This window comes from Polypterus senegalus, chromosome 5, assembly GCF_016835505.1.
Source record: "Polypterus senegalus isolate Bchr_013 chromosome 5, ASM1683550v1, whole genome shotgun sequence".
NCBI classification, from domain to species: Eukaryota; Metazoa; Chordata; class Cladistia; order Polypteriformes; family Polypteridae; genus Polypterus; species Polypterus senegalus.
Genome location: NC_053158.1, coordinates 167,489,120 through 167,516,297, shown reverse-complemented (window position 1 = coordinate 167,516,297; position 27,178 = coordinate 167,489,120). Strand labels below are relative to the sequence as shown.

At 39.6% G+C, this 27,178-nt stretch overlaps 1 protein-coding gene across 5 annotated transcripts in view; it reads right to left on the bottom strand.

Annotated features, from left to right (window-relative positions):
* Positions 1-12,190: 12,190 nt before the first annotated feature.
* esyt2b (extended synaptotagmin-like protein 2b) overlaps positions 12,191-27,178 on the bottom strand; it is a 267,718-nt gene continuing 252,730 nt past the window's right edge. For 3 of the 5 annotated variants that reach the window (XM_039753603.1, XM_039753604.1, XM_039753606.1), the window contains 4 exons: positions 25,492-25,623; positions 22,535-22,640; positions 14,936-14,985; positions 12,191-12,438 (listed from right to left, as the gene is read on the bottom strand). In XM_039753603.1, coding sequence (XP_039609537.1) covers positions 12,393-12,438; positions 14,936-14,985; positions 22,535-22,640; positions 25,492-25,623 — 334 coding nt within the window. In that variant the 3' untranslated portion in view covers positions 12,191-12,392. Of the gene's footprint in view, positions 12,439-14,931; positions 14,986-22,534; positions 22,641-25,491; positions 25,624-27,178 lie in introns of those variants that run through there. The other 2 variants (XM_039753605.1, XM_039753607.1) reach the window with 1 other exon arrangement.

Here is a 27,178-nt window from a genome sequence, read left to right as displayed (position 1 = left end):
AACACCTTTAAAACTATCATCAATATGCTTTGTCTTCAGAATTCTACTTTATAGGCCCACAGAGGTATCATTGGCATATCCCGAGACTTCTAACAGCTTAGAAAATAATCACCCTTTTTGCTAAGAATAATTAGGGTTACTTCTTTGCTGCCAATTTACTCTTTTCCAAGACTGCAGCAATGTCAGGACACCTTGTTGCCTAAGGTGACAGGAGTGCTTATATGGTTGCCATGACTTGTGTAGAATTCACACTAAAACATGGCATACGGGCAGAAACAGAAATGTGTTTATGCACAAAAAAATTCAGATGCATAAAATTGTGCATAAGCAAATTTCCAGACACTTTGCCTGTATAAATCCCAATCATCATGAATTTTAACACACATTTCTACAGCCCCACCATGCCTCCTCCCAGAATTTTGGTTATCTGAATATGCAAATCAATATAAATCATCTGTTCCGTTCAGTGTTTTGTTAAAAGACAATGGTAAGAGCATGTGAAAAAAAGAAAAATTTCACCGAATGCAAAGTGGAGGTCCTATTCAGTGAAGTGGAGGCATGGAAAAACATACAATTTGACGGCTTAGGCAATGGCATGGGAAACAGATCGAAACTGATGAAGTAGTACTCAAAAGTTCAAGTTCAGAAAGTCACAGAGTGCCCAAAATATAAAAGAAGAGGTCAGAAGTCAAAGCTCATGTGAAAAGGTGAGTGTCTGAGTGTTATACAGAAGTGTATTAGGGCCACTGAGAAGAAAAGAAAAAGACACAGTGAAAGAAAAAAGGTTTATGTCAAGATTAAAGTCGAAATGTCAACTTTAATCCCGAAATTAACACTTTAATCTCGTAGTTTAGTTTGTCATTCAAGTAAAACGTCAAAAACTTCATCTTAAAATTGATGTTTAATTTACTAGAGTTTCTCAAATCCCATCATAACTAAAGTAGCACATTAAATGCTTCGTATTCCATGTGTTCCCTGACTCAGTAATTAATCGCTACGTGCTTCTTCTCTTATACCGACAGGAGTGTGCCGGCAGTGATCACCACACAGAATAAATTACATTCATGATATTACAGCTGTCTGAACATTTTAGAATACTAAGACGTATACTTGATATCATTTTCATGATGAAATGTATTAAAGCATGCATTAAACAAGTGGGGGCACAGTGGTGCAGCGGTAGTGATGAGCAACTAGGGATAATGGAATAATTTATTGCAGCAGTACTGTCTCTGTCAAACATACCAACCCCCAATTCCTTACTCCACGTAACCTATTGCCACACAATAAGCGTCTGTAATAAATGTAAAACCAGCTGTATGCTTAGAATACTGATTCTTCAAAACTTTTAAGGAACACTGAAAAATCTTCATTTTACATATTTCATTATTCCATCCATCCATCCGTCTAGGGTCATGCCAGTCCCAGCAGGAACAAAGCGTGAGGCAGAAACAATCCTTGGACAGGGCACCAGGTAATTGCTATTGCTGCGCCACTGTGCCCCCACCTGTTTAATTATTAAGAGTATACATTATTTAAATGATGTTAACAATTTATATGTAAAATGTAATTATACATACTTTAATGCATTTCATCATAAAAATGATATCAAGCATACATCCTAGTATTGTAACAGCACACAGCTCCAACAGGATAGGTCTTGCAAATCTAAAATGACTTACAAGCTAATCATCATCACTGTAAATACACACTCTCTTCTAAATCTTCCATTTGCGCTGCCTTCTAACAACACTAAAGCTGCTATGGTATTTGGAATAGTTTGGCCATTCCATGCACCATTATATTGTTACAGAGTGATTACAATCAAGTGCCTTAAATTTGTAAACAATATGCAATTATTTTAAAGTATTCGATAAAGCCAGTGTCAAGGTTGTGAATCTAAAAAGAAAGGGAGACCACACAGAAACAGTAGCACTGCTTTGACGCTTTGTACCACCAGTTTGCAAAGCCGAGCAGAAACGTGTGTACGCATGATGTGAGGCTGCCGTGAAAACATGCGTGGATTTATGGCAAGTTTAATTTTTATACATCTCAAAGTGAATGTGGAAACAGGCATACACAACATATTTGTGCATATGCACTGTTTATACATGAGCCCATGGTCTGAGGGAACTATTTTCCTCCTTCTATTTGAAGAAGCCCTGATACAATTTTAAGATCACCAGTTCTTTGGATACATGTTGAACATTTAAAGATTATGTCCTTTAACGTCAAGTTATCTACTGTATATACTCACGTATAAGTTGAGTCTTGAAACCCAAAAAATCGATCATAAAATCAGACCCTGACTTGTACACCCTTTCAAAAATAAAACACTTAATTTTTTTTACATCTTCTTGCTTCCTCCAATCTCGCAGCAATTTCTCAGACACATCGAATTTTGTTGCTACAGCGCAGTTACTAATTTCTTTCGCCACTTCAACGACTTTTAATTTAAAACCAGCTTCCTGTTTTCTTCTGGTCGAATGCTCCATCATAGATAAGGGATGCTCTTACGATACAGGTGTATGAGGGTGTGAGACACACAAAACAGTGCAAACATTGCTTCGGAATAGTTTGGGTATTACTGTGTGGTTATGTAGGTGGGCATTAGCATATCATAATCTTTTGGAGCAATAGTGTGAGTTTTCCATATTCGATTTATACGACTGATGTTATAAAATACCAGAAATTATACAGTAAAATCAAGTTCCGACTTATCCGCAGGAGAAGTTAAATGCAAGCATATACAGTACATTTTTAGCACTTTATTCGTGTGTGCCAGTGGATTTTGTATTTTTATTTATTTTCTTTTTTATGATTTTTTGTGTTTGTTGGCTTAGCTTTGTTTGCCGTTATACCGTCCTCTCTTTATTGCTTTTTTATTTTGCCATCTGGTAACTATACTTGTAAGCATTCAGGCCTTAGAATAAATCAGCTCCTTGTAGAATCATCTATAAGGTCTTCTTGCTTAGATTGTAACTTTATGTTTATTAATGGGGTGTCAGGCATATGATTTTTATTTATTTATTTTTCCAACTGCTCCTTGGCTTTAAAAAATGATTTATGTATAGTTCAGAGGGTCAAAGAATCTGTTAGTAATATTTATTTTTTGTTCTTGAGTGTATTTACCAGTATTAAATATGATTCATATTCTGCCATGATACTATTTTGTTTCTTATGGGTGACAATATTCTGGGATTTTTTTGCTGATGGTTGCTATGGTGTTACTAGGCTCGATGACCATGAGTGTGTGATGCACAACATCATTACAAAGATGACATACAGGTCAGTATATTTCTGTCATAACTGGTTATTTTACAGTGTTATTTTATCATGAGTTCTTAAAAATTACTTTTCTGTATACATTTTTAGGACGCTTAAGCCCATTCTGATAACAGTTTATTTTTATAAGCCTTTTGAAAATATTTAATATTTATTCACATTCTTCCAGGGTGCCATTTTGCTTTGGTGTGGCAGTTACCTTTTTTTTTTGACTATTGCCAAGTAGTTGCCATGTGCCGAGTGACACAGAGGTCACAGGGTATAAAGGTCAGCCCCTGGGGTGACCGCCTTATCCAAGATTGCGGATATTTCAAAGAAGTTCAAAAAGTGTGTTCATATGTTTAAAAACTTACAGGTTTTTGTTGATGGCTGTCTACAGGACATAGATATTTACTTGTCTTGCAAAAAAATCACCTACTTTGAAGATCAGACTGCTTTGATTGGTATCTCGTCAATGTACAATATTGTAATACAGAAACGCCTACTTCCTTTGAAAAATGGTATGTGTACTTCTTGATAGCTAACAGCAATGCTATTGTTTAATCAAAGAAAACATATTTACACAGTTGCTTGATTGATCATCATTTGATGTAGGCAGAGATGGACGCAGTTATATTACCTCTGGGTAAATCAGAATGAAGTATGGTGAGAGATTCCTGACTGCTGACTGCTGCCTGCTTCTTTTATGCTTTTGCACCACATCGCTGTGGCTACACCCTGTAACCAACAGTGGTTTGTACCTGCCCCAGGTTACACTATCCCTGACTCTGAACAGAGTCCCCTTTTCTACAGGGAAGGCAGTGCGCTAGGGAACAACATCTGGTGATGCAACCTCTGCATTGTATCAAGTCTCAGTCCAGACTCTTCTACTGTGTAGCTCCTAGTTGGTGGAACAAGCTGCTCAACTCCATCTGAACTGCTGACTCCCTCAATGTATTCCAGAAGCACATTGAAAACCCACCTGTTCTGTGAATATCTGTCCAACTGAAGAAAAAAAAAACAACACTCTGCTATTTTATACTGTTGGTCAATTTGTTAGATTAAGTTGTGGCAATAAACTTTTGTTACCTGGCTTACTGCACTTTCTGAACAAACAGGCCCTAGCCTAATGTTACTTGATAATGTTACCTCTTTTATAAGTTGCTTTGGATAAAAGCGTCTGCCAAACAAATAAATGTAAATGCTATTTTTTTCTCCAAAATTATGTCAATAGAGGCCTAGCCCACACTAATATGTTTTCATTTAAAAACACAGACATTTGTCTACATTTTTGCCTTTTGTCCACATCACTCCAGGGTTTTTAACACCGAAAGCAAACACTTCCAAAAACGCTCTGTGGCGAGTGGCTGAGGGTGGTTCCTAGCCAGGAAGCCCAGGAGGACTGGAAGAGGGCTTATACTTCCTCCAGACCATGAGGGGGCGACTGCCCTGGTGGCTTTGAGGACCACGGGAATAGAGCTTAGAAGCTCAATCCTATATGGGCCTGTGGTCACCGCCAGGGGGCACCCCAATGCCTATGGAGCCCTTGCCCTCAGCACTTCTGCCACACCCGGAAGTGCTGGGGGAAGAAGACCAGGGACACCCGGAGTGCTTCCAGGTGCGCAATCAGTACGTCCGCCACACCAGGAAGGGGCGGCGGAGGCTCATCAGGAAGCACCTGGAGCACGTACAGGCGACGATAAAAGGGGCTGCCTCCCTCCATTTGATGGCTGGAGTCGGGAGAGGAGAAGGACAGAGCTTGGTGGAGAGGAGTGGAGGCGGTGAAGAAGGCAGTGTGAGAAAGGCCTGGATTTTGGGGGAGTGTGCACCTTGTAAATAGTAATATATTGTAAATAAATGTGTGTTGGGTGATTTAAAACCATGTCTGCCTGTCTGTGTCCGGGCCGAGCTCCACAGCTCCCAAGAGCCATAAACTTCAGAAAACAAACAGGGTGGATAGAGAAAAACCAAAGAGTTTTGTAAACACTGGCCCCATCATGCTCTAGTTGGTTCATGTTTATTGGATGGCCCTTCCTTGACTGAGTCCTGCTCATTACGACGTCTCATTCCCCGACTGGTCACCCTTCATGAAGGAAAAATGTACTCCTGAACATAGCGGGCATAGAAGAGTTGCATAAATTGAATGCTGCTTACATGAGCAAAAGGCTAATAATTAACTGGTCACTACAGTCTTGTGATAATTCTTGTTGTCATTCAATAAGGAGGGACACTTTCAGCTACAAAATGAATAACAAGTCGCTTAACAAACTGGGTTTAAATGCAGCTAAGCTCACAATATTACAGGACAGAGAGGGGCACAAAAGTACAATGCAGTAAAGAAAAGAAATAGACACACGCAGGTATGCATTTATTTTTTTTATCACAGTATCACGGGACACTTTTAATGCTGTGAACACGCTATCAGAGTCATCCACATGCTGACACCTTTGAAAGTACAGAAAGCAAAAGGGAATCAGAGCTGCATGGGGCAAAGGTTTTCACTGTACAGTCCTTTCTCAGAGTTTGCTGCTGAAGTGTCTGTATGCCCACTGTATGCGAAGGTCTATGTCATATACCTGTTTAAGGTGTTTCAGTATGGAAATGGATACTTTTGTAAATGATGTGAAAACTCCAGTGTGGACAGAGATTGTTTTTATTAAAAACTCAGTTTTTGTTTTTAAATCAAAATGTAGTAGTGTGGACATAGCCTCAGTCTGTGCCTCACCCCCGGCAGCACAGAGTGCCCATGCTAGCATTTGTCCAGAATAAAAAAAAAAATCACAACATTGAATGTATGTCCACCAAATTGTGCACAACTGTCTCATTTGTACAGTAGAAAACCATTTTCTTTAATTCATTCTGAAGTTTAGTTGATGCCCCCAATCCAGACATTACCGGATGGTGCAAAACAAAAAAAAAAAAAACTTGGTTAGTGGCATACTGCAGGATCAACAAGTTTGAACAAGCAGATCACAACCTTTACCTGTCTATAGTATGGCAGCTTCTCTTGCCAAACTGAAAGTCTCTTCTTTGCAATTGGTTACATGACATTTCGTCCTTCTAGGTTGGGGAGCATGAACTGCTGCACCCACCACAAAACGAAACAGCTCAGACCCCTGGTTGGCATTATCCCCCAAAAAAAAGAATCTTACGAGCCCCATCACTCTTGGGCAGTTGCACCACATGGCTGTAGTGTCTTAACTGACGCTCCCTCACAATGCAGGTAATGTGCTCAATTCAGGACTCCATGAGCAACCGCTCATTCAACACAAAGTCAAACCAGCGGTACCCAAGGATTCTCGGAAGACACACAGTTCCGAAGGAGTCAAGTATTCATCTCAGGTCACTGGATAGCATCCATGTCTCACAATCATATAGTAAAACAAAAAGCACCAGGACTTTAAAGACCTGGACCTTTGTCCATTTGCATAGATATTGGGAGTGCCACACACTCGTTTCCAGTAACATCATGACTCCCCGTGCTCTCCCAATCCATCTACTGACTTCATAGGAAGTGACTTCATGTATGTCACTGCTGAGGTAAGTAAACCTCTCAACAAGGTCGACATTATCTTTGCAGATAGACACACTGCAGATGGCTTTGCCCAACAGGTCATTAAAGGCCTGGATCTTGGTTTTTATTCAGGACTCTCACAAAACCAGGCACTCAGACTCCTCGCTCAGTCTCTCGAGAACCCCAATCGGAGCCTCCATTGCTCCGTGAAGACCACAGCATCATCAGCAAAGTCAAGATCAGTGAATCTTTCTTCACCAATAGATGCCAAACAGCTCCTGGACCCAAGACCTTGCCAAACTCCCAGTCCATTGCAAGCATTGAACATATTAGGGGCAAGAACACACCCCTGATGAACCCCAGAATTAAATGGGAAAAACGCAGGGGTTCTGTCTCCACTCTGCACGGCACTCACAGTACCAGTGTACAGGCTGGCCATGATATCCAGCAACCTTGAGGAGATCCCACGAAGTTTCACAATGTCAGGGCAGCGCGATAAACTGAGTCGAACGCTTTATAAAAACCAAAAAAAGGCTGCAAAGAAACTCTGCCAATATTGATGTTTGCGCTCCATGAGAACCCTCAGTGCCAGGACACAGTCGAGGGTAGACTTCTTAGACATAAAACCAGACTGCTCCAGTCGCTGGTAGGTGAGCAAGTGAGCATGGATCTGTTGAGGGTGACCTTAGCAAGGACCTTACCTAACACCGAGAGCAGTGTTATCCCCCTGTAGATGCCGCAGTCCAGGCGATCACCCTTCCCTTTCCAGATAGAGACGACAAGTCCCGTTTTCCAGTAAGTTGGGATGACGCCCATCTCACAAATGGAAGCAAAGATTCCTTGCACTGTCAGGAGGAGAGGCTTACCACCAGCCTGGAGAAGTTCCTGGATACCACAGATCCCTGCAGCCTTTCGTTCCCCTCAGTTGGTACACCACATGTGCAATCTTAGTGAGACTGGATGGTTCACAGCAAACTGGAAGATCAGCCTTAAGAACCGTGAACCCAGAGAAATCCATCATCCTAGCTGGAGCATCAGCTTCAAAAAGCTGCTCAAAGTAGCCATCCCAGCAGGTCACAACTGTAGTGTTATCCGTAAGGACCGTTCCATTAGCTGTCCTGACTGCGACTCTCTGAGGAACAGATTCGGATGTGTGTAATGCTTCGGTTCCTCTGTAAGCATGACGTGGGTCACTAGACCACAGATGATGTGTCACTTGCTCACAGATTCCTCTAACAAATGCCTCCATATCTGCCCTCACATCCCCTCACAGCTGTCCTTCTCAGTTCCCAGTACAGACTGGAGTTGCCATTAAGCTGTGTGCTGCGACTTCTCTTGATGATATCCAGAGTGCCCAGGAAGATGAAACACCTCCTTCTGGGAACACTGGCAACACCAACACAACCCTCAGCAACCTTCTGGGTTCTTGTCACGGAAGGTGTCCCACATCACATTAGGATAGGCAGTTGCACCCAAGTCCTTAAGTTCTTCACAGGAACTGCGTGCAGACTCGTCAGAAACAGCCTGATCTTGGAGCCTAGCCAGGTCCACCCTCATTTTCCTAGTAGGTGGTAACCTACTGGACCTAAGCTGGATCTTCAGAGTAGCAACAAGTCTGTGGTCAGAATTTGCAAACTGGGCATCGATGTCCTTCACTGCACCACCACTGTTGAAATACCAAGTCCAATGATGCAGCTCAAGGCACTGGAAGTAGGATCTAGCGATCCGCAGGCCCTGACCTTTTGAAAGTCAAGGAACATGGAGCCACTTTCAACATGGTAAAAATATTACAATGTTGTAGCACCTCTGGAAAGCTGACACACCACTGAACTTTTCATTTCTTTGTCAGTGCTTCAGTTTAAAGCAATCCATTCATTCAAAAGCAAATTTTTTTTATTGAAAGAATTTTTAAGGGACAAGGGTACTTATTCAATTGTGATTCTTCAGTTTTAGAATACATCAACCATAATTCTTTACATTTAGGTTGTAATGTTTCATTTAATTTTTTATCACAGTTCAAGTAGGACTCAGGGAAGTTCAAACTGTATAGTTCTTGTTACTTTAGCTGTCACACATGGGAGCATGATAAGTTTATTATGGGGACCATGTACAAGGTTACCCTGGGGAAGCATTAAAGGGGCAACACCATCAATAATTTATTGTCCACATAATCTCTAATCCCTGAATAGTCCTCAAAGGGTCTTTACAAAGTCAGTGACGTCACCCTCAACCCACTTTCAATTTCTCTCCTGCCAGTGTCAGCGTCGATGATAAACAGGAATCGGTTGGCAGTTCCAAACAGTGACACTGAAAACTTTATGTGCTCTTTTTTGTCCCTGGATTTATTCACTAATTTACTTAGTAATTTATTGCCAGATGTACAGTTTGACTCATAAAAGCCTTTCAAAGCTTCCAATTGTAGTCTATTTTGATTGGACAACCCCTTGCCTGGTCATGCACCTTGGAAGGCAGGCCAGACATAAACTAAACAACATACTTAAGAAGATACTTCTTTAAGCATTAAGTTGCTTGTTGTAGCTTAACTTGCATTTCTGAGGTAATCTACCATGCATCTTGTCAATCTGGGGCTTGCTAGATAGCATGAAGCATGTTGCTTTATTTCTGTTAACAGTGTAGACTAGTGGAAATGGAACATGCCCGAAAAGCAGAAATCTAATATACCAGTGCCCACCACAAATTCAAATTGAACCACGTGGAACCCCCTTAAACAGCCACCTGTGTAGCTGTAGAAATACATAATCAGTTGCACTATGCTCCTGCATTAGATGTTTGCCTTGAATAAAACAACCAGCTAAGTAAGCAAATGCATTGTTTTCTGAGATGCACATTCACTGCTTTCAGAGGAATGAGATCAATTACGAAATCAGCTATTAATGTGTGTGACAGGAAACACAGAAGGACATCACTGCCTTTATGTTTTTGCATCACTTTAATCAGATACATGGCACTGTACTTTATTTTCTTGTTTTTTTGAAAGACGAAATGATACAGTTTATAACACATACAGGTAACAGAAAGGGTTACCAGACCAGACCAGTATTTGCCGGCCAATTTTAGTGTCCAAATTATTATTATTTTTTTTATTATCCTTATTTGCTCCATATTTTAAACATAATTCAGTTCATCGACAGAGCAGTATGTAAGCTGTGGTAGAAAGGGAACTTTTGAGTTTTCATTCTTGAAAGCACTAAAAACCAGCAGTCATAGCAACTCTTTTCAAAACATGTGATATCAGACCAATCAGATTTTCTGTACTTACAAAGCGAAACTTATGAACTGGGAACTGCGTAAGTATGATATCAAAGTGATTCGTTCTGAGACGGTTTGCTTTAACCTCGCTCTTAATCTGTCACTGTGTCTGCACGTTTGTTTAACAAAGAACTTCGGAGAGAATTTAAATTTCTAAATTCCAAGAACAGCAAACTGATATGCCAAACATATGGGGGTAGATGATCTATTTCCCGAGGAGGAGGTAGAGATATTAATAAGTCTATCCATACCAAAAAAAACAGAAAGATGCTGAAAAGAGTAAGTACAGCAGATAGGCCAGATACAATTTATGCAAGCAAGGGGCTCTTCACATATCATTCAGTGTAAATAAAACAAGATCCGAGTGGCTGTATCGGTAATTTAATTCAATTTGAATATCGTATGTTCTACCAGTGTCAAAGTGGTTGTATATAGCAGTGAATAAGGTGTTGTTTAAAGTATACAGGTAATAAGCTGACTTACTATACAAGTAGTATTGAAGGCTGTATTTGTTTGGTTTCTTTCTTTAGCGTTGCCCTGTATATGAACAGAGTAAAAGTGTTTGTATGCAGCATTGTAAAACTGCCGTACCCACATTCCCCACTCCCCAATAATCCTCTAGCTTCCCCAGAGGGACCATCCTGTGTTCTTTCAGGAAGAATCTGGTGCTTGTAGTAACAGGTACGTCATTTGTGAAGTCTGGATATTTATGCAAATCCAAAGGCACTCAAATTTATGCACAGAACAACAGAAGACAGGTAAACGTTAAAAACTTCTTTATGCCAAGAGGGATGATTTTTTTAAATATATATGATCCCTACGTTACATACTTTTTTATTAAGGCACATGATACATACAGAAGGGAAGTGTGGTGTATTTAGCATACATGAAAACTGACATTTTGAAGCTAAAAGTTTATTGTATGGTTCTTATGGGTTTTATGTTCAATATACAGCACAGCAATCTACTGAAATTTTGGAATTCAGCAGTATAAAAATAAATATTGCAAGATACAAAAAAGTAAAATACAAAAAAGTACTCCTTTTGTTACATTCATGGAAAATAAAACCATCGTCTTTCCATCCCTCCTCACATATTTTAAAAAATACTCTGAGATTAATTCCTCAAATTACAGTGCCAGTCCGATTTCTGTTTGTTGAAGTGAATTAAATACTACTTTGAAATATTAAATATTGATTGGTAAACATTGATTGGCACACTGCACAGATTTCTGGGATATTAAACATGTGTGTGTATGTATATATATATTCCTAGTGATAAAAAAAAACTATAGACATAACCGTTGTTTTTTAAATGAAGTTTAAAATAACTTGTGCACAAACATATATTATCAGTTGAATAATGACACAAGTACACGTCATTTACTGAACAGGACCAGCTTGTAAAACGAGTCGTTCTGTCTGCTCACAATAAAGTGGAGTGCACTTGCCTCAAGAGCAGATCCATGGAAAGTTAACCAAACCAGGTGTCTTTAGTTCAGACTGCTCGCTGCTTTGTCTGAAAGTTTCGATTTGATAGCTAGGCGACTCTAGAATCTGGACAGCAACTGGAATGCAAAAGACATACTGTGAGTGTTGAGAAAACCCGGCACTGCATTTTAAGTTATTTGTTGCTAGAACCCATAAGGACCAAATCTTCAAGGCTTAGAAACAGTAACAAAAGACCAAATTATCAGTGACTTTATCCAATAAAGATTCAATTAGTGTTTTTCATTAAAAAAAAATCAAGTACATTAAAACAAACAAAATGTAAATAATATGCACACGTTTGTGATTTGGCCTGGAAACCCAAAAGGACCAACAATAAATTCTTTTGTCTCCAGCAGCAACTTTTCTTTTCAATCAAAAAAATAAACCTGCCAGTGCTGTGCTGAGTATGTGCTTAGCAATTAATCACTGACAAAGCAACTGCCACACTTAACAACTGTCTGTTAAAAATAAAGAATCCTCCTCCTCCCTTTGCATCCTTCACTTTTTCTTAACAGTGTTATGTCAATGAACATATTTACATATAATGGAGGAGTAATGTACAAAATAAGGCAAAAAACACATTGACATAAAATGTAATATGACACATATTTGTTTGCCCTGTTGGGTAAAATAATCATAAAAGGAAAAAATAAAAGTAAAACTGGCATTAAAATACATTTACAAATGTATTGTGGACATCTTAAAAAAAAAAATAAAACAAACACCTATATGATGTGGACATTGGCTTAAATATAAAGCTATAAAAACAATGCTGGTAATGTGTCAGGTGAATTATTATAGAGTTCATGATAAAAGCAGGTAAAAAGGTGCTATTTATGCTTTTCACGTGAGGGCTAGGCGTGTGCATTTTGCTGTGAACCATCTTCTGTCATGTCATACCTGAAAACAGAGAAAGAAAACAAAATGCATATCAGATTTAAAAAATGAGCTAAAATATTTATCTTTAGCAATAACGACACAATCTTTTTACACAAAAGGTAAAATTAAAGGAACAGGAGTGCATTCTGTTTTTTTAACTTATTTGGCCTTGGGTCACAGGTTTATCTGTTGTGGATCATATTCAGCATATAAATACATTGTACAAAATAGAACAAAATATCAGCGGTACTCATCCAAAAACAACTCGACGCATGCGTGTTTAATACTTGATCAAATTTAGTGTGCATTTGTCTTTTTAACAGGGAACCTGGCCTTATCGGATTTTTACAAGTTTGTCAAAATCAGGTTTACTGTAAGTGAAGTTAGTCCAGAGAAGAATATGTTTTAGGATGCTGACGGCTGACTCGTCCAGAATTTCTGTGTACTTACCTTCTGTACAAGGTAAGATGAGATGCCCTGCAACTGTCTTAACTTTCTTCCAAATCAATTTAAATACAATTTTTCATATACAAATTACACACATATCTGGCAACTCAATGTGCAATGACACAACACCCGAGTGTCTTCTGATGTTGTGCAAACACGCTAGAATGTTTTTAGTGAAGCCTCAAGATTTTCATTTTGAAAAGTTAAGCTACTTATTTTTGTAAGTAGTATACTTTGTTTCCAAATGTCTCTATGGCTAAATGGTTTATGATTTCATTTGGTAGCACCACAATGCAGATAAAATGCACAACAGCCATTGTAAATCTGGCCTGTGTGTTCTTTTACCATTCCTGTTCAATTCCGGTTTATGGGATCAATCTTATGAAGACTGAAAAGGAATTGGATGAGTATGGAGTAGGTGATGCATTTGAGGAACATGTCCTTGTTCACTGGCTTTCTTAATGAAGTATTTGGTGCATAACAGGTTGTCATCTGTTCATAAATGGACTTGCGTCACTTGTTTCAATTCCTCAGTATGCCAGAGTAAAATGTCTCTTTGGCAGGGTAAAGAACTGAAATCTGCAGACAGTACCCTTCTAAAGCATTAAAGTGAGGGCTGATTTATTTATTTTGTCTTTTAAACTTAAACTGAAAACTCATTTACGGGTATGCAGCGACTCACACTGCCCTGGCCAATAGGAAGCAATGAGTTATCTAACTTGAATCTCATGGCAACTGGAGTGACTTCTGTCCACTCAATATGAACACAGAAAGAACATAATACATCTCTGCTTTGAACTAATAGCACACTCACTCTGTGTATCATTATTATTATAATTATAAGTAGTGGTAGTATTTTATTCAGTAAAAAAACATACAATATATTAAAACCTAAGATATCTAGAAATATTAGGATTGAGCAGGTTCCAAATGTCAAAATCAGATGGACGTCATTCCTGTCTATGATATTATTTAGTCTGCACAACTTAATACATTGGATCTGACTTATGCAAGCAGGCAAGGACATATTGGCAATGATGGCAAACAGTAAAAAGGCAGGCCATGTGCTCTAGAAAAACAATACCACTCTCAGAAAAGCTCTTGCTCGTAGAACCTACTGTACTAGTATGCATTTTCAGAAATGTTGCTTTTAAAAGTGAAAGGCCCTTTCAAGCACAGATTAAAGATACAAGTGGTGTAGGTACTGTATCTGGCAGCTAAGCAAAAGCCACAAGTATAGTGCAGATTAGCATGAGTCAGTGGACGAAGGAGCAAATGAAACAAGCTGTAAAGTCAAAACAAAAATGACATATTAAAAAAGTTAGCAACAAGTCAAAAACAAAGGAAATAGAACAAGAGATCAGAATAAACACTGCGAACAAGTTCTAAAACCAAAAGGCATTCAGATTAAATAAGACAACAGCCTGAGATGTTGGTAGCCTAAACAAAATACCAAATATACTGTATGCAAGTCACATTACAATATCAGCATGTAAATATCTGACTAACATTAACATCAGTTAATGAATCTTGCCATTTTTATTATGTGTCTGATATTAGAGAAAAAGAGAATGAAACAGACATTGAAGTGTTCTAATTATCAAAATGTCAAGTTATTAATAATGCTTATCAATTGTTAGAAATTACCTATGTACTGTAATGGTTAGATGAACCCCATTTAAGTTTTATATATTTCTTCCAAGCAACCACCTGTCAACTTCTTGAACCCGACTGATAGAAACTGAGGAAGCCAAAGGCTATCCCAACATGACTGGCTGCAATGCCTAAATCAGCCCTGCCTCGTGTGCCCGTCAATCACAAGGCACACTCACTCGTGTGAACACACAGCCAGTTCAGAGTTACCAGTTAATGTAACACAGATCTAGGAGATGTGGGATAAAAACTAGAGTAGCCACAGAAAAACTAAACAAAACCACTTGCATCATTTTTGTACTGTGGGTTAGCTCAAATTTCAGAAACCAATTTTATCATTTTCTTTAAATAGCCAAGACATTAATTACAGCTAAAGAAAAACTTAAATTAATGAATATTAACTTTTTTGTGTTCTTACCACAGAGTCCAGCCTTTGCTTACATCTTCAGAAGACAAACTCACAAGTACCTGCAATAATTAAGAAGATTCAAGACAGGAAACATCACATTAAACAGCAACTCAATGAGCACAATTTATGAAAAATCAACACACAAAATTACAACTGTTTAACTGCAGCAGGAAAGCATATAATAAAATATATTGTAAACGTTGGCCCGGACACAGACAGACGGACATTGTAAGTTCACCCAACACACTTTTATTCACACTATTTACAATTGCCGTGCTCTCAAAACCCCAGTGCCTCTTGCACCAATTCCCCAAAGTCCAGGGCTCACAGTCTCTATGCCTTTCTTTCCTGGCCGCCTCCAGTCCTCTCTCCAGCTCTGTCTTGCTTCCTCCCGACATCCACCAATGACTGGAGGGAGGCTGCCCCTTTTATGGTAACCCGGATGGGCTCCAGCTGCTTCCCGGCAATTAGTCCTGGCCACACCCCAGTGTGGCGGAAGTGCCGGCTGCGCACCCGGAAGCCGTCTGGGTGTCCCTTGTCGTCTTCCCCCCGGCACTTCCTGGTGTGGCGGAAGAGCCGGGCTCCCGGGATAATAAGGCACTGGGGCGCTGCCTGGCGGTGGCCCCGGGTCCCTACAGGGCTGGGCTTCCAAGCCCTCTACCCGAGGCCTCCAGCATAACCAGGACGGACGCCCCCTCTCGGTCTGGAGGAGACACAAGCCCTCCTCTGGTCCTCCTGGGCGCGGGGACCACACGGGATATACCGGCATCGGGGCGCCGCCTGGCGGTGGCCACGGGTCCCTACAGGGCTGGGCTTCCAAGCCCTTTACCCGAGGCCCCTAACATAACCAGGACGGACGCCCTCGCGGTCTGAAGGAGGCACAAGCCCTCCTCTCGTCCTCCTGGGCGTCCCGGCCGGGGACCACAATATATATATATACACATATATAAAAACACACACACACACGTATATATATATATATATATATATATATATATATATATATATACACACACACATATATAAATATATAAATATTAATATAAATAGACACATACATATATATAAATACACACACATACATATATATATATATAAATATAAATACACACACAGACATATTATATATATATATATATATATATATATATATATATATATACTAGCAAAATACCCGCGCTTCACAGCGGAGAAGTAGCGCGTTAAAGAAGTAATGAAAAAGAAAAGGAAACATTTTAAAAATAACGTAACATGATTGACAATGTAATTGTTTTGTCATATATATAACCAGGCACTGCTCATCACTTGTCCAATACAGTCCCCAGAGTGAAGCATGGCGGTGGCAGCATCATGCTGTGGGGGTGTTTTTCAGCTGCAGGGACAGGACGACTGGTTGCAATCGAGGGAAAGATGAATGCGGCCAAGTACAGGGATATCCTGGACAAAAACCTTCTCCAGAGTGCTAAGGACCTCAGACTGGGCCGAAGGTTTACCTTCTAACAAGACAATGACCCTAAGCACACATCTAAAATAACGAAGGAGTGGCTTCACAACAACTCCGTGACTGTTCTTGAATGGCCCAGCCAGAGCCCTGACTTAAACCCAATTGAGCATTTCTGGAGAGACTTAAAATGGCTGTCCACCAACGTTTACCATCCAACCTGACAGAACTGGAGAGGATCTGCAAGGAGAAATGGCAGAGGATCCCCAAATCCAGGTGTGAAAAACTTGTTGCATCTTTCCCAAGAAGACTCATGGCTGTATTAACTCAAAAGGGTGCTTCTACTAAATACTGAGCAAAGGGTCTGAATACTTAGGACCATCAATATGGGGTGCTGTGTGTACATTAATAAGGAAAAAAATTAACTTAAATGATTTTAGCAAATGGCTGCAATATAACAAAGAGTGAAAAATTGAAGGGGGTCTGAATACTTTCCGTACCCACTGTATATACACGTATATATATTTGTTTTTTGAGACCCCAACAACCCCCCAGCTGCATTGTGTGTCAAAACTCTGTTAACACACACAGTGATTACCGTAGTTGTTTGCCACGGTGCGACTACAAGTATGCAGGTTCACTGCATCAAACGTCTGTTGCTTGATGGTTCATGTGGGGAACATTTAAAACTGGCCACTGTCCCAGCCTTGTGCTTTTTGTTCTGTCTTTTATCTTGCAGAATGAGCTGGACCTACCTGATGAGGGAGGTTATCTGTTCCTAAACTGAAGTAGGGCACTAGTGTAGGGCTATCGATAAAGTCACTGTGTGATTTTTGCGTTTGGCAGCTCCCATTTAAATAAATGCCAAGACTGTTCCTGTTTTCACTGATTTTCTCAGAAACCTTAACTCACCTACTTCTATCTTGTGCAAGTTGGTGACTCATACATCACTATATATATATATATATATATATATATATATATATATATATGTATATACAGTACAGGCCAAAAGTTTGGACACACCTCCTCATTCAATGTGTTTTCTTTATTTTCATGACCATTTACAGCACTCCATCACTCTCCTTCTTGGTCAAATAGCCCTTTAACAGCCTGGAGGTGTGTTTGAGGTCATTGTCCTGTTGAAAAATAAATGATCGTCCAACTAACCTGACTTCTGCACAACACAACTGCTGGTCCCAACCCCATTGATAAAGCAAGAAATTCCACTAAATAACCTTGATAAGGCATACCTGTGAAGTGAAAACCATTTCAGGTGACTACCTGTTGAAGCTCATCGAGAGAATGCCAAGAGTGTGCAAGACAGTAATCAGAGCAAAGGGTGGCTATTTTGAAGAAACTGGAATATAAAACATGTTTTCAGTTATTTCACCGTTTTTTGTTAAGTACATAACTCCACATGTGTTCATTCATAGTTTTGATGCCTTCAGTGAGAATCTACCAATGTAAATGGTCATGAATATAAAGAAAACACATTGAATGAGGTGGTGTGTCCAAACTTTTGGCCTGTACTGTATATATAGTCGTATTAGTCCCAAAGCAAGACGGTTCGGTTGGGTTCTGTATCGATTTCAGACGCTTGAATAAGGTCTCTAAATTCGATGCTTATCCCATGCCCCGTGTCGATGAACTGTTGGAAAAACTGGGTCTGGCGAGCTATATCTCCACGCTAGATCTCACGAAAGGCTATTGGCAGGTGCCTTTAGAGGCTAGCAGTTGTGAGAAAACGGCATTTGCGACTCCTGACGGACTCTATGAATTTACAAGACTCCCGTTTGGTCTTCACGAGGCACCTCTAACTTTTCAGCGTATGATGGATCAGATCCTACGTCTTCATTCTGAATATTCCGGGGCATACCTTGACGATGTTGTGATTTTTAGCAATGATTGGAAAACACACTTAGAGCGGCTTCAAGCTGTTCTTGAAAGCTTGAGACAGGCTGGCCTTACTGCTAACCCTAAGAAATGTAAACTAGGCATGTCCGAGACTCATTACTTAGGCTATTCTATGGGCAAGGGTTTACTTAGACCACAGTTAAGGAAAATAGAAGAAATGCTTGTTTACACGAGACCTGAGACACAGAAACATGTACGCGCTTTTCTGGGGCTCGCTGGTTACTACAGAAAATTTATTCCAAATTTTGCACATAGAGCTGCTCCTCTTACAGAACTCACTAGAGGCAGAAAAAACCGTCCTATCTTGTGGACAGAAAATTGCGAACTTTCTTTCAACGATTTAAAAAAAGCATTGTCTTCTTACCCAGTTCTAAGGAACCCAGATTTCACAAAAGATTTTATCTTGCAAACAGACGCAAGTGCATTTGGTGTGGGCACAGTCCTGTCACAAATTTTTGATGGAGAAGAACATCCAATCACATATTTGAGTAGGAAATTACTTCCTAGGGAACACAATTATTCTACAATTGAGAAAGAATGCTTGGCAATTAGGTGGGCTGTGGAAGCGCTTCGCTATTACTTGTGGGGACGAAACTTCACTTGGGTAACTGATCATGCTCCACTTCAGTGGTTGTACCGACAGAAAGATACAAACTCTCGTCTAATGAGATGGTTTCTGGGTTTACAACCTTACAGTTTCACAGTAAAGCACCGACCAGGTTCTGAACACGTCAACGCAGACGTATTATCCTGACTACATGAACTTGGTACAGAAAGTCGCTTGATTCACAGGAATGTGAATAAAGCTGAGGGGGAGGGTGTGAGCTGGAGGGCTGATCGCACCCCAAATAGATACAGACGCCCCTGGGAAAACCACAAACCCTGAAACACTGACTACCCTCACATTGCTCCTTATCCTTGCACTATAACGCGTAATACAAGCCTCGTGCGGTTCTCCGCCGACTTATAAGCCTTGCGCAACGCCTGTCAGTTTTGGAATTGATTGTTTTGCTTTTATCTCTCTCTGCTCCTAGCGGAACTGTCATCTCTGACTTGTCATGGAGCACGTTTAAGCTCATGTGTTTGCAGTGTTTGAATAAAAATCCTTCTTGTTTCTACGACCTCCTGTGTCTCTGTGCAAATCTGTGTCCCAAGCGTGACATATATATATATATATATATATATATATATATATATATACTGTCAGGGATGCCGGGGCGACGACCAGGCCGGGACGCCTTGAGGGACCGGAAGAGGGCGTGCGCCCATCTGGGATCACGTGGGGGCTGCCACCCTGGTTGCTTTTGGGACCACGGGTTGGGGGTTTGGAAGCCCAACCCTGTAGGGGCCCATGGTCACTGCCAGGGGGCGCCCCGATGCCTTGTGAACCCTGGACTTCAATACTTCCGCCACACCAGGAAGCGCTGGGGGAAGAGGAGCAGGGACACCCGAAATGCTTCCGGGAGTACAGCCGGCACTTCCGCCACAGAGGGGCATGTCGGCGGGTGATTGCTGGGGAGCACCTGGAGCATATCCGGGTGAGGATAAAAGGGGCCGCCTCCCTTCATTCGAAGCTGGAGTCGGGTGGAAGGAGGACTTAAGCAGAGGAGAGTGGAGGCGCCTGAAGAGTGAAGGCATTGAGTGTTCACCAGGACTTTGTGGGGTTTGTGTGTGCACTGATTTTGACTTTGTATATATTGTAAATAAACGTGTGGTGGTGGAAAAAAAACATGTCTGCCTGTCTGTGCCCGGGTAACGTTCACTATATATATATATATATATAGTGATAGATGGCCAGCCATTCATTCCGGCCAATACCCCCACACCGCCAGGTGGAGCCCTCCCTGCAGCATGGAGGTGCCCCGAATGCCAGCCGGGAATCCTGGACATTGGAGTTTTTATACATAGCCCTGCTGGATACCATGGGAGCCACTAGGAGACGCTGCAGGGAGGAAAGATGGTTATTTGCCTTACGCCCCGGAAGTATGTCCGAGTCACATGGACAAGGGGAATGACGTGCTTCCGTGGTGAAGAAAAGGACTTTTTATCTGACCCGGAAGTGATAGGTGATCACATGGACTGGGAATTGGAACACTTCCGGTCAGGGAATATAAAAGTACTATGGGAGCTCCCAGACGGCGAGCTGAGCTTGGTGGAAGGGTGGCAACGCATCTGGGAGTGTGGAGAATTGTTTATTGTAGTGTATTGAGTATTTGTATGAGTATTGTGGAGAGGAGGGTGCATTGGGCGCTGTTGTTTAATGAAAAGTCAACTATTTGGACTTGGACAAGGGTTCAAGGGAGAGATAGCGCCCCCTATCTGTCACTATATATATATATATATATATATATATATATATACACACAGACACACCCAAACACACAAGGGGGTTCTCAGAATGGTTTAAAAAAAACTTTCATTATAAAACTTACAGCAATTCCATTTAAGTCACCTTAAAAATACTCTCCTTGAGATGCAACACACTTGTCTGAGTGTTTCTCACATTCCTGGAAACATTCCCTATACTTATCTTTTGTTATGGTGTCTACAACCTCTGACATATATTTCCTGAATTTCTTCCACAGTAGCAAATTTTCTTTACTTCACTCTCAATTTTAATTTCAAGAGCAAAAAGAAGTCATAGACGGTGAGATTGGAGAATATGGGACTGCAAAGCAATGACAATGTTGTGTTTATCTAAAATCTTTGACTGATAATGTGGTGTGTACAGGTGTAAAATCCAAATTTGTGTGTGTCATTGCTCCGGATGTTCTTTATCCTGATGCTTTCCCATAAGTGCATCACCAGTTCACTGTAATGTCAGTGCTGAAAAATGCAATCATCGTTGTCTCTTGAAAACCTGCCCTGCTGACTTGGAGAAAAAAAGCGGCAATGTCACCTGCGCAATTGTAGCATAAACTTCACAAATATACACTTTATTGACTAACCACAAACACATTTGTGAAATGATTAACCACACTTGTAGGCACATGATACCTAGCAGCACACTCTACTCCTGTTTTTTTGGTTGATTTTTTGATCCCGCCACATGTGTCTGTATAAGGCATGTATGTATGTATTTATGGACATAGGGAAACTGGCGCAAAACAGGGGACAATAAACCAATTAGCAGTCAAGAAGAAAATCAACATACAAGTCTAGAAGTAAGGGCACCACCAGGAAGCGATAAACCATTAGTGAGAACGACAATGAGCAGAGACAGTGTTACAACAGAAAGAAAGACGGAAAGATGGAAAGACCTGTAACCTTTGAAGACACATAAATCCACAAGGTGGCTAACAGCAGGCAACCCAGGGAGCCAGGGCTTGCCTGAATGCCCATGTAAAGATAAGGAAAAGCCCCAGACGTTTGACAGGAGGACAAAATGTCTGGAGTTGTGACTTTGGGGCTAAGGATGGTAGCTGGTTGGCTGTGGGTTCTAATTCCATTACTACCAGAAGAGATCCTACTCCATTGGTCCCTTGAGCAAAGCTCTTAACTTGACAATTACTCCAGAGGCACTGTACAATGGCTGGCCCCGCACTCTGTGAAAAGACAATTTTCCCTTGGGAATTAATGAGGTATATAAATCAAAAAATTAAATCAAAACACCCTTCTGATTACTAAAGGGGGCACATTGTCCTGACCCAATTGTTGAAGCATGTTGTCATAATAAAAGTAGGGGCGGAAAGACTGAACAAAAGAAGTGTGACTGAGTGTTCCTTTAAACAAAAATCAGAAGTGCAGCAGTTCTAGCAGCTGCCAAACGGACCAGTGAATTGCTGGCACACTCACTTTAAAGACCCAGCACTCCTCCTGGAAGTAGTTCTTGGTCTGGCAGAAAGTAAGTTGGAAGGAAGTTAAATACAGCCTCAAGACTGAAACTCCATGAATCTACACCCAGTAAGTGAGCTGGGACAAAGGATATGGTAAGAGAGGCCTGGGTAGAAAGATGGGAAGTGAACAGAGAAATATTAAAAGTTGGCAAAATGGGTGAGTCTCTTCACTATGTAGACTATGTAGGTTCACGTTAGTTTATGTTTACACTCTGTGTTCTTCCCATTGTTCATTCTTCACCTGTGTGTTTTCAATAAATGTTCAATTCTTTAGAAATCTGGCCTCATTGATGTTATTCTGGAATCATCATTTAACCTAACAAATACACATACAACTTTGGTATGAGGAAGAAGTTGTTTCAGATGTAGGGATAATGTATAAAATCCATACTAACAGTGTTCAGGCTTAAATACCTTTCCAAGGAGCCCTTTGTCTTTGGACAGGAATCCTCCACTATTTTTGACAGCAACATCCAGAGTTCTCCGTTGTATGTCACTCAAAGGAACACTAAATTCAAAACTGCAAAGAGAAAGACATACAGTGTTCAATAGTTGCCAAGACAGATACACCAGATCTTACAAAGCTTTGACAAGTGAATGAAATGCCAAGGACAAAGGTTCATTTAATCTCATTCTCAAACACATATAAATCTAATTCTGGTTTGCGGGTGGCTGGAGCCAATCTGGTAGCTGCTGGGCGTAAGGCAGGAAACAGCTATGGACAGGGCAGCAGTACAGTGCAGGGCCCACTGACACAAGGGTCAATTTTGATACTGATAATTAAACTAATCTGCACATGTTGGGGGATGTGAGTGGAAAATTTGGATACTGTACTTGGACAATTCCCACACAAACAGGATGGTGGATCTGTGACCCGACTCTGCGTGAAACTATCACATGGCCTGTAGTGGCTGTTATCAATAAACATGTTATGCAAATTAACACTTTCAAAGTTGTTAAGATACATTTTTATAGTTACACGAAAACACTAATCGCATTTGCTACTTAACAGGTATTTGTTGGCAGAATACTGAAAATGTTTGACCAACATCCACATTTCCTACCAGCAATTTACAACAAGGTGAATGCTTTTGAAATTGCGTAACTTAAAAGGAGAAAACTGCGAATAAACAGACTTTCTTTCAAAAATTCAACTCTGAAGTATATAAATGATTGAATTTATATATACCAATACAGCTTGCAAATGTAATTTACTTCTGATTAACACTTGCAGCAATCTACCATGTGTACCTACACACCTAGTCAAGTCTTATAAAACAGATATTGTAAATCTTCTGTTTATTTGTATAAATTACTTCAATGTTTTTAGTCACATTATAAGAATTAAGCTGTATAAGGGCTGCCCACCTCCATCCATATTGCTGACTCCCTCAATTTATTTAAGAAGCAATTGAGAACCCACCTGTTCTGTGAATATCTAATTGATTGAAAAAAAAAACTTTGCTCTGTGATCTTTCATATTTTTGAATGATTTCTTCTTGATTGATTGATAATCTATGATTTTAAATTTATTAGTTATTACATTTTTTCTCTTGTGGCAAACATCTTTTGTTAACTGTCTTACTACTCTTGCTGAACAAACAGCGCCTAGCCTAGTTTTATTTGATTATGTTTATTTCTTTTTTAAGTTACTTTGGATAAAAGCGTCTGCCAAGCAAATAAATGTAAATCTAAATAAATATACACAGCCCTTAGTTCCTATAGTTCAATGAAATCCTTATTTGCCATTCATTCGTTTATTCATTATTTGTTTTCCAGCCTGCTTATCTCTGCAGAGGATCACATGGAGTGACAGCCCACCCCAGCCAGTCCATCGCAGAGCACAATTATGCACACATTAACCAATGAGTTAATGAGTCCAACTAACATCTTTGGGATATAGAAGGAAAATGAAGTGCCTGTTAGAAAAAAAACTGGAAGGATGTGGAAACCCCCCACAGGCAAATGACAAGACCATCATTTTTGTGTTTCATGCTTTCAGATTCAGTGTAGTTTTAATAGTTAAACTTCAAAAAGCTACTGGAAGATGTGCTTTATTTTATGTGGATTGACATGGTAGTGCAGAAGATGATGCTTTTCATCTCAATGGACACACCAGCCTATTCACTTTTTGTGCTGCTTTTGATGTCATTTTTGACATCAACTTACCTGCCACTTCTCAAGTAAGTAATGAGAAATCCTTTTTGAAAATGAAATCCTTCTCTACACTTTACACACCTGAGCAAAATATTGCTGTTGCTAAACCCCAAACTGGGCCTTGTACAGTTACTCAGATGGCCTATTTCTATATACTGAACAAAATGCCATGTTTACAGGTAGATGGACAAAAGTGCCCAGAGTAAAACCTAATGATGTAGTTTAAATTTTATTTTATAAATTTATTTTTTTATCTATTTTTTCCTTTTCTTAGCATATTTTTTCTTAGTTTTACCTCAACAGCTAAAAATACCTGATATTGTGAAAATAACTAAGGGCCAAAATAATGTTTTGAAATACTTGTCATGCCTGTCTCCTTCTCCAACTCTCTCTCTCTAAATATAGATATTAAACGGATCAGACTATGTTTGTTTTTAATATTTGGTATGGTGTGCTGTTCAGATGGTAAATCGAAATTGTTGTGTCAGAATTACAACTTAGATAAACTTCAGACAAAACAAAGCTAACCAAATTGTCTATGTTGTGATGTAACACTGACCTTTCACCTTGTCAATTGTTTAAATTAAAATGTATAATCTGATCAGCCCAAAATGACATTTTTTGATTGAAATGCATTTGGAGCAAAGTGTTACATATTCAAAATGTTTATTTTGCTTTTTATTTCCACAAAAAAATGTAATTTATCTTTAATTGCTTTTATTTTGGAAACCAAGTAAAAATCCAAAAGGGATACTGCATTTTTCTGAATAGTCCGACCAGAAGCCCACATGAACACACTGAAGTGGGAAGGTGAAACGTCACAACTCGGGGCTGTACAAAGTTCAAGAGCACGTGAATGCAGCATTAGACCAGAATTAGATTTACATATGTTTGAGAATAAGATGAAATGAGTCAAACTCCTGAGTATACCAGCTTTAAAAATCAACACTTTTAAGACATCTCAGAATTGTTGTACATTATTAGCATATTCCCTTGTAGTCCAATTCCAAACTTTTGCCAAGTAGTTGTTTAGGTCATTAAAAAACTGGCATGTATTACATATATGTATGTATTTAAATGCTCCACCATGCAGTTGTTTAATGGATTAACTACATCAAATTATTTATTTAGCAAGTACTCAGGTACATCAATCATTACCCATCTATGTAGTTTTCATTAATATAATGAGCTTTTCAATATCAGAAAACACTGACGTTTCATCATAAACTGGATTCTGTGTCCTCTTCACTACTTGCGTTTTCCTTCTTCCAGATCTCCTTTTGTCGGGTAATAAATACATTCGTACGTAGGGGTCTGAACCGTCTTCATTAAATGCTATTAGATTGCTGGAAGAGAAATACAAAATGGCATTACTAGTGGGCAAAATTAAGGCACATACTGTAAGTGGGATCTGGCTGTACATAACACTGAGAACTAATGTCCCCAGAATAAGAAATCTGGGTTCAAATAATGGCTGAATCATTCATTTCCTACACAATGTCATCATGTCTATTTTTATGTTTTTGACCACTCTGAATTGGACTAGGTGGGTCTGAAAATGAATGGATGGAGCAGACAAACATAAACTGAGACCAGAAAGAACTGCTCATGCAACAACAAGAACAGTAACTAATTAAACCTAATAGACTATGCAATTATTTTTATAATAACATTTTATAATAATTTATTTTTCAGTACAAAAAAAAATTGACTTTGTGAAATGTTATCAATTTTTAAACTCAACATTTAGTTATTTTCAGTCATGTCTTAGACACAGCCTTTTAATTTATGATGACTTCTAAATTAATGAACAAATGTATCTACAAACTACAAAACAATGAAAATGTCAAAAGTTTTTACCAGTCTAAGACATAAAGTAAATATTGTTTATTACTTTAAATAAGCTTTTCCTTCTTCCAAGAAGTCAGACTTTGGCATACATTTAGTCATAATCAGTCTTACTTTGTGACCCACGCACATCACATGGTTACTTAAGTACAAGTTACTTAATCCACCTGGGTCCCTACTATGGAAATGTGTTCGCTTCTATAACGCATGTAAGCATCTCTTGTCAGTGATGGCTACACTTCAGAGCTGTTCTAACACAAAATTAATTTTTCACTCTCCTTCCTCAACTGTATTGTCAGAAAGTCTTGTCATATTGAGTTTGATGCACCTGTGCAACACTATAAAAAAGCAAAATAATGTGCATCCCATATCAAACCCACTTAATTCTTTTGAGGGTAGTATGATAAGGGCCTGTCCCTCCTGCATTTTGCACGAGGTGGGAAGCAAAGTTGATTAACTGGGAGAAGACAAAGAATGCAGATAAGAGGTGAATGAAGCGAGGTCATCAGTGGAGTCTCTCAGGGGTCTGTTCTGGGACCATTACTTTTTCTGATGTACCATATATACCCACGTTTAAGTTCTCCCATGGATAATTCAGGGCTTGATTTTACCATATAATTTCTGGTATTTTATGGTGGTCGTATAAGTCGAATGCAGAAAACTCGCGCTATTGTTCCAATAGATTATGATATGCTAACATCCACCTGAGAGAGTAACCATGGAGCACACTGCCTTTTTTTTCTGTGTATTGTGCCTACGTGACCACACGGTAATACCCAAACTATTCCAAAGCGACGTTTACACTTATTTGTGTTTTTTGTATCTCACACCCTCATACACCTTTATCGTAACAGCATCCCTTATCTGCGATGAAACGTTCAATTGGAAGAAAATATGAAGCTGGTTTTAAATTAAAAGTAGTTGAAGTGGTGAAAGAATTTGGCAACTGCACTGCTGCAACAAAATTCAATGTGTCAGAGATACTGGTGCAAGATTGGAGAAAGCAAAAATATTTTATTATTGATTATTTGGGTTTCAAGACCCCGACTTTTA